We start from the raw sequence: 13782 nt of genomic DNA, 5'->3' as shown, positions 1-13782 counted from the left end.
TTTTACTACCACCCCACAAGAAACTTCACTGGTAGAACAGGTAACCACATTTCTCTGAAAAGCACAAGTGAAAGAGAATCCATAATTTCCAAACAGCCTGAAATATTTTCTCATTTTTTCATGGGACTACAACACAGAGAGAGCCTGACTGAAGTGAAAGGTGCTGTGTTTTCAACCCCATTGGTTATTTTGTGCAGAAACTCAGGAATCCTGTTAGTCCTAATTTTTCACTGTTAACATAGCGAGTGACAGGACAAGTCTCTTGGTGCACCTGCCCAAACGTCCCTTACTTTTACTGTTTGTTGCAAACACAAGAATTATGGCTATTACCAAATTCTTCTAACTAGTGAAGAAGAATTGCCTTGTGATGTGAGCAGAACCAAAAGGCCATGCATCTAACTACACTTTCTTGTTCAGCCTTGTTCAACTAAACTACTTTTTTGTATCAAATTCCCTCTATGGGACAAGCATATTTCCTCAGGTAGCTGTTGATAAGACTAATAAGGGTTTCTTCAGCACTTTAAAATAATATTTACATCACTGACAACATAAATAGAGGTTAACATTTTAGAATAATGTCCAAAAATTGTTCTGTATAGTACCATACATGTATAGTACCATTACTCTGATTTTTTAAACTGGCTATTTTGAACCAATGCTTTCAAATTCTGGAGACATCTGAATGACTGTTTTCACTCTTAACAATCTGTAATGTGTTTGGCAAAAGATAAAGAAGTATGAAATGCTAGTTTCCAAACATAAGTGTAAAAGAACAAATCCAGTGATGATTTTACAGATAATATCTTCTCAATAAGAATGCACTTTTAATACAACTAATTCCTAAAAACATATTTTAATTTTAAAATAATTGAAAATTACCTAAAAATGAAAATGATAAAACACATTAGAAGCCAAATCACGGTGTGATTAATGAGTTTTTTTCACTAACAGCAGAACTGAAGTCTAAATCTACAATACTCAGCAAGTGATTAAGTTATTTCAAAATTGGAATTTAGTGAAAAAGAGAAATGATCCAACGGAAAAGGCTTTCTTCAGTTATTGTACATCCATTGGCAGCACTGGCAGGATCAAACATATCTTCCAAAGTTGATATTGATTGCAAAGTAACATCAAATGGGATCTGACAAGAAGGGGAAGAAAAAAAAAAAAAAAAAAAAAAAAAAAAAAGAAGAAAAAACTTTGTTAAGTGTATAATTACCAAAACCTACATATATAAAATATTCAAATATCTCATATTGAAGCCAGATTTCTGACCTACAACCAAAGTGTAAATTAGAAGTGCTAATTGCCTCAATATAAATTTGTGGTTAATGACATCTGTTCCTTGAAACTAGAAGAATGAGATTAAGGGGAAGAAATTTCTGTGAACAGTCTAGCTCACAAAGTTCCTCCTAATCATTTGTAGATAAAATGAAGATGTCAGAAAAGAGTAGCAATAATGATTAGTAATTTGGAAAGTTTTTCCTAAAATGAGAAGTTGAAAGACTTGAGCTAGTTGTAGAAGGTGAAACAGTGGGCTAAATAGTGGGATAAATTGTTTTTTATGTCCATTGGACATGGAGAAGAGCTATTTAGCTGATTTTGCAACTAATACGCTTTAGATATTACGAAAAACCAACTGTAGGAAAATAAGCACTGGAAGAGGCTATCTAGGGAGGTTAATTTTTACTGCAATTATTTTATTGAGAAATTTACTTTTAACATTTAAAATTTGAACTCCTGAGCATAATACTTTATTATCTCTCTCAAGAGCAGAGCTGTTCATTAAATGGCTTTAAAAATAAACTGGTAAAACAATTTTTATTCTTAAAGCATTCTTAACATTCTTAAACAGTCAAAGAATGTTAGATGAATAATTCAATGAAAAGACACATTTTCGCCTTAGAAATATAACTCCATGCTGAAGCAAAAGCGCTAGAAGACACATGAACAGAAAAAAGAGAATCAAAGAAGAGAAACTGGAAACATGACAGGAGTTAAAGTATGACAGCTGAGAGAATGAGAAAACAAATACCACAAATTAGAACTGACTTTGTCCAATTAATTCACAAGAAGATCAGCAACAAAAAAGTGTATGGCAGGGAAAAAAATGATGTGAAACTACATATAAGCAATGTATTTGCCGCCTTTTCCTGTGTGTTTGAAAACAAAGGGAATGTACTGTTCTCCATAATACATAATCCCATGCTGAGGTTTCTAGCTCTCAGAGAAGACTGGGTAATGCACACATGCAACTTATTTGAAAGTTTGGAAATACTATATAGAAATATTCTGTAAACAATTAAATGCTAAGCTGGCTTTAGGGAAGAATGAAGATTTCTCATCACCTTGAAGGATTAGACTTCACTCATTCAGCCAACTCTGCCATATCTAATAAGATGTAGTCTGAAGCCTCCGCTTGAAACTTTGTGGTGAAAAGCCCATTGGTTCACCTGCTGAAACATTTTAGTTTCTTGTGGCAGTATGGCAGAATAAAACAGAGCAGATGACATCATATTCTTACTGGAGAGATACTGTTAAATCTTGCTCTCTGACTTTCATTGTAGACCCTCAAAAAGAAGCAGACCAAGTGAAGGGGGATTCATGAGAATTTAAAACAGGCCCAGGAGGCCCATAGAATTCTAAGGAAGTTTGGCCATACCTTTCCCTAGGTATTTGTCACAAATCTACCATGGAAGATATTTCAGTGGGACCATAGAAAGTATAGCTTTGCAGAATAAATATGTATGTATGCATTGATAGAGCTGGACTATCAAGATATGAAGGTCTGGGAGTCACTTGGGAGAGACCTTCAGGATGGATAAAAGGAGTGGCAACAATGGTGCAATGTATATAAAAGGGAAACAGAAAATATGTAGGTAACAGCCTGCAGGATGCACAGGACAGCATTACAGATTCTCTCTTCAGTAACAGGCCATTAGCTAAACTGTTCCCAGATAGAACTAGGGATTCCCTTTTGGTAAAGAAGAGCTACCTGACTAGAAAAGGGTACGGTTGATGCCCATTATCACTTTATTGTGAACAATTATAGGCAAGATAGTTATGGGGGAGTCATATGTTATGGATTCAAAGCTCTTCCTTGGAGTTCCTTAAGCCCTGGCAGCACTGCTCCTGATCCTCCTAGCATGCCTGAGAACACTGAGTAATACTGCTGCCTGCTATGGGCCAGTTCCCATAGTCCCCTCTGGGATACTGACTACAAATAAATACCAATAGGAATACAACAGCATGGACAAAAAAAATGGCATACTATCTGTGAGGCAGAGAAAGCTAAAGAAAATAGAAGGAAATCCTGAATAACTGCAAAAATAACAGGCATGGAAGAAAATTGAATTTGGCAACTGCATCATGGAAATACAATGGAACAGTAAATTCCATCTAAACAATGATCAGAGTATGGTGGATAAACCAGATAAATCCATTGTGAGTGAGATTTATTTTTAATGCATATTTATTTGTATAAAAAGGTGATTCTAACAATGAAGATATCCACAGCTGGTAATCATGAACATTTATATTTAAAAAAAATAAAAAGTAAAAAAGCCCAGAAATGTATGAGAAAAAGATTGACAGGTACAAGATACTTAGTAGTAAAATCCATGTTTCAGCCTAACTGAACAATTGTTTTATTTTAGAAAACACATTTTTACTATTGATGAGAATAGCATACCTCAGTCAATGGTGAGGACAGGTCTGGAACAGAGAGCAGAGCTTTGACTTCAGATAAACACCTTTTAGCCATTTCCTAATGATATAAAACAAGAGAAAACCAATGCTGTACTATGTCTCATCCGATAAGCTAACAGATGGTTTAGCTTTACAAAATTGTTCAGAACCACCACGTTTTAACTTATTCTAGTTAAATTCAGGGGAAAATACATTTTATTCTGCAACAAAAATAGTTGTGTTTGCTGTACAATACAAGTGCCCAAACCTTGCAGTTTCTACTGAGGAGAAATTGCCCCTGGCTCAGGTATTAAATCCAATGAGCATACTTTTGCCACATGTTTACTGAAAATATTATAAACAAACATTCCGACAAGATGGTATTTATACATATCTAATGCATGGCATGTTAATCTTATTACTATTCTAAACATTGGTTTTCCAATTACTGACATACAGTAATGAAAGTTTGAGCAAAAACCTTCAGGTAATCAGAAATACCCAGTAAAGGACAGCTCTGTCTAGCCTCCTGTAAACACTGTATGCTGTGATTGGCCAAAACATCATTTGTTCTCCAAGCTGGTCAAAATACAGCTTTGTAATAATGGCACAGTGCACAATTGTCACTGTTTCACAGCATCCATCAGACCAAATGACAGCCTCTACATCATTAATCATTTCATATAATAGATATAAAGAGAATCCTGTCACATGATAAATGTCTCCCACTTTGAAAATAAACGTCTATTTTGCCTTGGCATTTATCAAGTAGCAGTTATGCTGTGGCAACATTCTATTCCATTGACATTATCTCAAAGAAACCACATGGAAAATTCTGAAATTACCTCTTTTGTGTATGTATGTCAGGGGAGTTATTTGGTTGTGGACCATATTCAGCCTTGCTAATAACAAAAAAAAAAAAAAAAAAAAGACGAAGGTGGAATAGAGAAAATGAAAATAAATTCACTGCCAGTTTTACTCAGCTCTCAGTAGTGTTATTAGAAGGTTCTTATTTCGGAAACCATCACTGCCCATTTTGCATTGAAGATGTGTAACTGATTTTTTAAAAAGCACTTTTGGGTTGATCTCTCTGCTAATTTAACACCGTGCCAAGCATTTTCAGATGTAGATTGCTATAAATTAGGCATTTCAGATTTATGTACCTGAAGATGTGGCCTTTATTTTCAAGGGGGAGTTTGAACAAGCCTGGTATTTTTTGTAAAGCATCAAGCAATATGTAAGGAGAAGGAAAAGTTAAATATTAAATGAAAAGTGAAAATATCTCAACATTTCTTGAAAGGGGTGAGGCAAGTTTAATCTTCTGTGTCTGCCTTCCAAGTTACCTGTCATTTATTTCCCCAAAATAGACATTTTAAATAAAACTGTCAGACATATTTAAGAGCAAAATTGTTCTCACTTACTTCTGTTTTTTCATCAAGATGCACTTTTGCAATATTAATTTCAGCTTTCTCTGAAGGAATTATTTTCAGGTTTTCATTTTGTTCAAGAAAACTTGTAGGTTCTGAAGCTGAAGATAAGGTTTCTGAACTTTGCATCAACGTTTCAACTTGATGTTTCAGATTAGATAATTTCTCCCTTAAAGAAATAACTCTGAAAGACAAGATTTTATTACATATTGATTAGGTTCTAGATTTTCTTTAATTTCAAGACTGATCTCATTATTGTACCAAAAGAAAAAAAAATCCATTAAAAATGTGTAAATATGGAATGTTTAAGCTTTTTGCATTAAATGATAAGAAGCAACATTTTAAGTAAGCCTCTCTAAGAAAAAAAAAACTCATTTAACCAGCACAAGGTGGGCTGACAAGCTGGGTAGCAGAGGCTGCACTTATGTTTGACCTTTAGTCCTTTCCATCTACCTGCTCAGCCATTCAAAAAATTTTGGTTTAGATTAATGACAAGGAATAGGTCATGAAAAATCCCATCAGATGTAAAAAGAAGGGCTGAGTCTGGGGCTACAACAAATTCTTGCAGGCTCAGAGTTGTATGGGAAGGAAGGAGTACCTAATCCAGTGAGAGAATGGAAGAGTGCTAGCATTTTCTTGTGTTGCTATATCAAAGTAATGCAATTAGCATATGTTATTAATTTCTTTAAGAAACAAAACTAAAAGACTAGTGTACTGAAAAGACATAATTTTGGATGGGTTTGATGCTGTGTGCAACGTCTTACAGATTTTACAGTGAAAAGCCTGAAAAGCTAAAAAGAATGCATTTAAAGACTTTCATATGGCATGAAATAACAGGACAAAGTCAGTGATTACTTACCTAGCCAATGGAACCCATAAGTGACCTGAAAACACAGACATTGAACTGAAAATCTTGATGTTGCTAATCTTTATAGGCTTGGTATTATAAGCATAAAGCAGCAAAACCTGTAGAAGAGATGGAATAGGTAAGCTATACTGTGAAAGGGTACAGAAGGCCTAAAGTATTTCAGTGATACTGGATTATATTACTATCAAATTCAGAGTACTGGTAAAGACTAAGATAATTGACTTTCAGAAAAAAAAGTAGAGTATGGTCTCTTATGAATTTGTACTATACTCAGTTTTTATGGCTGTTAAAGCACTTATTTACAGTTATTTTCTTTCAAAGTATATGAATTATTTCAGTGATATCATTTATATGGGTTTGAAAATGAGTTGTACCCTATAGAGCCACCATCAAAATCCCAATCTAGCTCTAATCCCAGTCAATCAATCACACTTAGGTTCAAGTTGAAAGTTCCTACTTCAAGTAGGCTGAACAGAGACCTTTTAATGAATTTCCAAAAGGCAATTATTTATACTTCCAATATGACCTTGTGCATGGCTGTCATCATACTATATTTAAATACACGAACTGCACATAACTCACCATTCTAACAGAGTGGTATCCGTATCTGAGCACAAGACGATGAACTAGAATGTTCTCATCTTTCACAGAATTAATTTTCTTGTATGACTGAAAATATGCTTCCAAGTAGTGGCTGATTATTTTGACTATATGGAGAGTGTCAAGAATATGGCATACATATGTCAGTTGTTTTCAAGAGTTGTCTCCAGATCTCTACTGGTCTGTAAGGCCTTAAAGTAACTTTTAAAACTATATCGAGAAGTGCATTCTTTGCACTAACTTCACATTGCTTCTATTAGCTCACTAATAGAGATGAGAAGGACCTAGCAAGAACTTTGATGTGCTAAGCCAAAATGTTTAGAGACCATGAAACCCTATTGCAGTATCAGAAATTGTATCTATATTCAGTTCCGTTGTTTAAAAACAACACAATTTCCATTTCCCAGTCTCTCACTTCCACACAACCCTCCAGTCCATCTCACCTTTCATTTTTAATCTGATTTCTTAGGGAAATGAGGTTCAAGAAATCCCAATTTCTTTGTATATGAACACCTCTCCTTTCTGACAGCCTGCTACCAAGTGATGCTGTTTGAATATCTGCAACCTTCAACCAAATTTAAGTGTAGAGTCTTAAAGACTTAAAAGTCTTGCAAAAGACAAGCAAACATTATGGTCTGGAGGCTCTACATGACCTCCAAAGTCTTTCGTTAACCTGCTATCAAATGACTGTCAGGGCATTATGTTTGTCCTGTGTAGCAGTTTTGTGTTGTAATAAATGCATAGCTCTGGGCTGTCCAGCTTGCCAACTGGACAGTTGTTCTGTCATGACCAAATATTCACTAGAAATGAGACTTAATTTATTCCAATACTTAATAACTGCTTTGGTGTAGCTATACCTTAGTCTCTGTATTGCTTGATGGCTTTACCAGAGAAGGATTGTACCACTGAATGTTAATTTCCTCATTTGAAGCATTTGCTGCTCTACTCTCTGATCGAGCAGTCTGATGGTCTGCTTCTGTGGTGACAGAAACTGGAGAAGCTATTCTCACACTTGGCATCTTTGCTAAAATTCCAGAAGTTTCAAGAGACATCTGAAACACACACACACAAATTAAATTGTATTTTACTAGTGTAACATGTTTGTAATAACCTAATGTCTATTAATATTATTGTAACTTTGAGTCCTGTGCAAATATATGCTTATTTAGATAAATGGATAATTATTTAAAGGTGTCCATCTTAACAAGTCAAGGTTTTTCAAAATTCACATAAAGAGATATTTCTAAAGGTAATACAAAGAACCTCTAGGCTGACTTAGAGACATCTACAATAACAGTGATTATTATATTTGACTTGTAATCCTCATGGTATTATCCTTTTTGCTAGAAGATATTATTTGACATGCTGACCATACGAAAATTATTGATGGAAAAGTCATTTGGTTGCTATACATACTGATAACTAAAATAGAAATGCCAGACTAAAGTTTTATTTATGTTTAAATATTCTTTTTGTTCATTTTCAGGGTGTCTCTGTGGCGCAATTGGTGAGCGCATTCGGCTGTTAACTGAAAGGTTGGTGGTTCGAGCCCACCCAAGGACGGGGCATCACATTTTGAAAGGAAGTTGTGGGGAGCTGGGGATTGGCCTCTTCTTGCAGATAACTAGCAATAGGACAAGAGGGAATGGCCTCAAGTTGTGGCAGGGTAGGTTCAGGTTGTAAATTAGAAGGAATTTCTTCTCAAAAAGAGTGATTAGGCATTGGAATGCCCAGGGAGGTGGTGGAGTCACTGTTCCTGGGGGTGTTTAAAGAAAGGTTCAACATGGTGCTTAGGGACATGGTTTAGTGGGTGATAGTGGTGGTATGGTAGTCGTTGGCCCAGGTGGTCTTGGGGGTCTTTTCCAACCTTAATGATTCTATGATTAGCTGTACAACATAATACAGTGATATCTACTGAAAATCCAGTCATTTAATTTGTGAGGATTTGTCACATGTCATATCTACTCAAATATACATGGAACATTAGCAGACTATCCATCAAATAGTTATTGTTTAGTTATCATTTACCAGGGAAGCAACTGGAGGAGTACTGTCAACCAACATTCATTCATTCATGAATAGAAGTCTTTAAAAATTGTAAAAGATTTGATTTAAAGACTGAACAGTGCCACATCATTTCTAGTTTCTAAAGTGTTTTGCAGTTTGTAAAGAATGAAGGAGGCTAAACAGTGACATTTTGGTGGAATATGGATACTGTTTAGAGCTATAGTGTCTCCATCATTGATTCCAAATTACGGACACTGGAAATAACTGCCTGGAGAGTTAGTTCTGTTTTAATATTGAATGTTCATTGCAGAAAAAGCCTGGAGAATTTTACCCACTTAATTTTTAGACAATACAGCTCATAAGGCAATAAATCCGAGTGAATGGAAGACAGATTTTTCACACTAATCCAATCTTACTTCATAAAGCCAGCTCCCAACCCACATCGAAATATAGAAGTGAAGATAAACATGGAGTCATGCCTGCTATAGTTATGTATTTTAGCACATGGATTTACCTTCAGTATGGCATGGTACAACAAACTGGGGATGGTCCACAACACATAAACTCTGAATATGATCATACCTCTTAGCATGCCATGAGGTTTTGCACGGCTAACCCACCTAGTACAAGAATATTCTACATTCAAGATCTTAGACTTTACTTTTGGCAATGAATCGCCCACAATCCTGCTAAAATGCAGTGAACAAAATTATAAGAAAATGCACATATGGAGATGGGAACGACCTAATTTATGCCAAGCTCCTCAGTTAAAGCTCTCAAAAGTCTATTTTATGATATGCTTTTCTTTCTAAAACGTGTAGTGTATTTTCTTTTTCACTGAGCTGTTTCTTTTGTTATTTACATCATATTGAATCTTTTGAGGATGGATATTATAACTGCTCTTGTCAAACTGGAGGGCTGCTGAATTGCATCTATTCAACTTTGGTGAAAGCCTGAGAACAACAAACTGTCTTATTTTAAGTGTTTCCAGCCCTACATACTATCATGCAGTGGAATAAAAAATAAATATTTTTTTAAAAAGCATGAAAAATGCAACAGGCCACACAATTTTAACTTTAACCTTCTTAATATAACTTGGATTCTTTTCCTGTAGAGCTGAAAAAAAAAATTGTAAGTCAAAAACAGAAAGACATACGTAACTGAATCTAGCTTGTACATAAAAATCTTTCTTTCAAAAATATATATTTTTATTGTTAAAAAAAACAGTATCAAATTACAGTAACATTTAAAAAAAATAATTTACACAGCCTTCTGAAAGCTTCTAAAAATATTGTAACAAAAATCAATGAAGCTTAGAATTTAAAAAAGTAAGAGCTTTATGCTTGTTAGCTGTCTACAACAGTGAAGCTAACACATGATTATGAGCTTGCACCTGTCAAGAACATGACAGTGAGCTCTGAAGCTTATTATTCTAGGACAGTGTAATACTAATTATGTCAAAAGAAGAGCAGACAGAGTAAAATAATTTTTGATATACGATGGCTGTTATAAATGTCACATACCATATATTTACAATTTATTCAGTGGCACAGTCAGCTCTTTGTTGGGAAATGAGTAATGATATGCTGTCCAACACTGCAGAAAGTTCACCAACTCTAGAAGAGCTACTTTCACAAAAGTATTTTAATTCATTTTGATAAGATAAAAAGCCCTCACTCCTCAAGGCTCTCTTGTCTCCATCTAACCCCGAACACAGTAAGTAAAAAAAAAACCATAGAGAGTAACCCATCATTTTAATTTTTTAGTATTAGGATAATTATTAATGTGAGAAGTGTGATGGGGAAACTTGGAAGAAGATCATTTTTACACTGAATCTTCAAAGACTTTTGCCATACAATATTCAAGACATATGCCATGGTCAGCATAGACTCCAGAATTCCAGTTTGAGATTTCTCTGAGTAGTATAGTCTGAGCTGCTTATATTTGAAAGCTTAAATAGTCTGTTTGCAAGCAAGAGAAAATACTGATTTTCTAGCTAGCTGATGGTCAGTGAAAAATTTTGGCAATCTTCAGACGTTAATTGAATTTCAAACATGGGACTTCAACAGATTTTGAGAAACTATAAATTATACATTTATGATTTTCAAAATCAGTCTTTTACTACAGACCAATTTAACAATATTGTTATTGCTTGTACCAACAAATTGCCAATCAAACCTTAGGACATTTTTGGTGTGAAACATGGAGCTCTCAAAGATTAAAAGCTTCAGCCTTACCTAATAACACATCCACCTTCTAAACTAATCATGAACTTGTCTTAAATATCATTTTGTTTAATTTCCTAAGGCCTAAATAGAGTGGGCACAGGATAGTGATCATTTCTGCAGGAATGAATAACACAAAGATGTTTGCATTTGTTAATGAAGTCCTTCACTGCTTACGCAGGATTTTGGTTTTGCATTTTTTGTGGTTTTTTTTTTTTTTGTGTGTGTGTGTGTGTTGTTTTTTTTTTAATTTCTTTTTTCAGTAGTGCTCCTAGAAATATCACCATTGGAATTAGCAAGAATCTGAACATTTACAAAATGCAACTATAATATAATATTTGAAAAATCCATATGAACAATAAGTACCTTTGAAGAATCAGCTAGACTACCATGTGGTAGTTCTACATCATATAGTTCTTCTGGGAACTTCTCAGGACAACACATAGAATATTCGGACAAATGTTTTTTAAGAAAGGAATGCATTTTTGCAATGCGTAGAACAATCCATGCATCAAAAACAGATTTAAGGCGTCCATCTCTTCCAGAAAATAATTCAGGTCCTGATTTAGGGGCAGGTTTGGAAAGAGATTAATTTTATTAATTATCATTTGCATTTAAACGTAAAGTTTTATACTGCTGCCGGATATTTAAAAATATAGTACAATATCTAAATCAATTCTGTAGGAAATAAACATTTCCAACAACTATACTGATTGTCCTTGAATGTTAATAGGGTATGTTTTTTGGTCTCCAGTTTTTCACTGGAAACCTGATGCTGAACGAGGCTCTGTCTAGTACTGTAAAGTGACAGATGCAGATTTGGGGTTTAGGGACTTAAATTTAGATGTGTAAGCATCAGTATGTTCACTAGACTTCTACACATCAGCTAGAATAAAAGGTATATTTAGTCAATACAGTCAAAAAATCTCTAAGTGCAACTTTGCTCACCCTAATTTAGACAGCTAGTGGCTGATGATGAGAGTCACTCCTTAGGCTTCATCAACAATAACTGCAGTGGTATATGCATATTTTGACACCTACACATACATACTTTACTGTCCTTACGGTTCTGCAGTGAGGTAGAATACTTTCATATGATGTCACAAGGAAAAAATACCAACCTCCTCTGAAATTATTATTTTCAGAGTTGCTTAGCTTCTGTCTAGAGAAAGTCTACAATCTAGTTTGATTCTTGACAATCAGTGTCACTTGTCTATCCAGCAGCTTGCCATCACATGCAGATGCCCAGAAATCAATAGATTCCCACTCTATTTAAAAGTTTCTATCTAAGCTTGCTGCAAAATAAACCAAGTATGTACATAATATCTGAGCATTTAATCCAAATGCTCAATAGTGCTCAGCCTTCCCATTTAAACTACAGTCAACTCCTATTTTCATATAATCATATAATTTTCAAAAACAGGCCCCCAAACTGAACAGATTTGTTTCAGATGACACTGAAGTCTTATGTACATAGAATTTAAAAAATATATAGTTTATGAATTTAAAAAGTGCTCCAGAAATAGTAACAGAAATTCTGTTTTCTGGGATGCATTCTGTTGGTATTATTAAGGCCTGTAAAAAGCAAAGAAAAAAAGGTAGTATCTTCACTTATGACACATGTAAATTGACACAAATTATTACTTCAGTAAAGATTTCTCACCTTTACATAATTTAAAAGAACTGAAAATGAGGAGATCTCAGATTATGGACTTAAAAACTGACATGTTTGGCCTGCAAGAACAGTATGTCACCTACAGCAGTTTTCTAGAAGGAATAAAAAAATCATACCAGATCGAAGGTTTGTGTTATAAAGTCTTTGTAAATAACTGTGATATTGAATTAAGTGAACCCATGTTATCATCTCTTTCTTCCAGCTGGCCTTGGTGGCAAGACATTCCATTCTTTCTTTTTGGTTCTGCTCATTTTGTATAATTTGTTTGTTTTCAGTCGAAGATGCTGTGGGACTTTCATAGATGACATTGTATCCATCTGCAAATCCAGTAACAATACAAATATAGACATTAAGTCAATGGTTGCAATTCAAAAGCTGTTTCTAAGCTGTATTGGAACTATCTCTAACTAAAATGTAACCTGTGAACCTGGTTATGTTTTTCATAAGAGCAAAATTCTTCATATTCTGCTTCAGTACTAGCTGAACACTGTGAAGAAAATATTTCTCAGATCATGGCCAAGAATCTGAGTGGTCCTTGTAAGAAGGTAAGAGGGGTAGAGAGAAAGGGTTTCTTCTCTTCTCTCTCTCTCTCTCTCTCTCTTTCTCCACATAAAAGCTAAGCAAATGCAGAAATTAGTCTCAGTGCTTTGTCCTCAATGTGTGTGGGACACAATCATCTGCATCACCACTTTCTGACTCATTTGCAATACAGCCATACATCATGTTTAGTTCTATTTACAAAACTTTTACAAAATAAACCATTTAACTTAAATTGAGCTCTATATGTAGTCTCTGCTATCTAACACTTGCCCTGAATCCTCAAAATACACAGCAAAATGCAATTTTACATCTCTCTTTTAGTGGAGTTGTGAAAGGCCAAATTGATTCCTCTATCTGTGGAAGGTCTCTGTGCTTCCCTGTACAACTGGAGCCTGACTCTGCAGATGTTCTTCAGACAGAAACCTAAACAAAAATCTGTGAAAGTTTTGCCAGCATGAAGTTTGCAAAGACCTGATTCCTCATTCCTTGTTTTAAGTCTGAACCAAGATAAGGTTCCTAAGTGGCATGATATTTTAGTTTATCTTTGCCCTCTTTTCCCATCCAAACACATTAGAAACCAACTAAAAGTTTAAAGTTTAAAGTAAAGTTTAAAGTCTAAAGTAAAGTTTAGCAGATATCATTCTGACTCACTGTGGAACAAATCAAAATGATCAGCATAAGTAGGAAGATTTTCTGGTGTTATGCAGATGATAAAGGTCTTGAAGGAGTTAAGGAAAGTGTATAACTAGGAAT

At 34.7% G+C, this 13782-nt stretch overlaps 1 protein-coding gene across 2 annotated transcripts in view; it reads right to left on the bottom strand.

Moving 5' to 3' along the window:
* Positions 1-401: 401 nt before the first annotated feature.
* The window catches only part of CFAP54 (cilia and flagella associated protein 54), a 109276-nt gene continuing 95895 nt past the window's right edge, over positions 402-13782 (bottom strand). For both annotated transcript variants that reach the window (XM_084506419.1, XM_084506420.1), the window contains 7 exons: positions 12606-12806; positions 11181-11374; positions 7440-7634; positions 5974-6080; positions 5109-5298; positions 3692-3766; positions 402-1141 (listed from right to left, as the gene is read on the bottom strand). In XM_084506419.1, coding sequence (XP_084362545.1) covers positions 1013-1141; positions 3692-3766; positions 5109-5298; positions 5974-6080; positions 7440-7634; positions 11181-11374; positions 12606-12806 — 1091 coding nt within the window. In that variant the 3' untranslated portion in view covers positions 402-1012. The remainder of the gene's footprint in view (positions 1142-3691; positions 3767-5108; positions 5299-5973; positions 6081-7439; positions 7635-11180; positions 11375-12605; positions 12807-13782) is intronic.

This window comes from Aythya ferina (assembly GCF_964211825.1).
Source record: "Aythya ferina genome assembly, chromosome: 1".
Classification (NCBI taxonomy): domain Eukaryota; kingdom Metazoa; phylum Chordata; class Aves; order Anseriformes; family Anatidae; genus Aythya; species Aythya ferina.
This window is presented reverse-complemented; position numbering and strand designations above follow the sequence as displayed.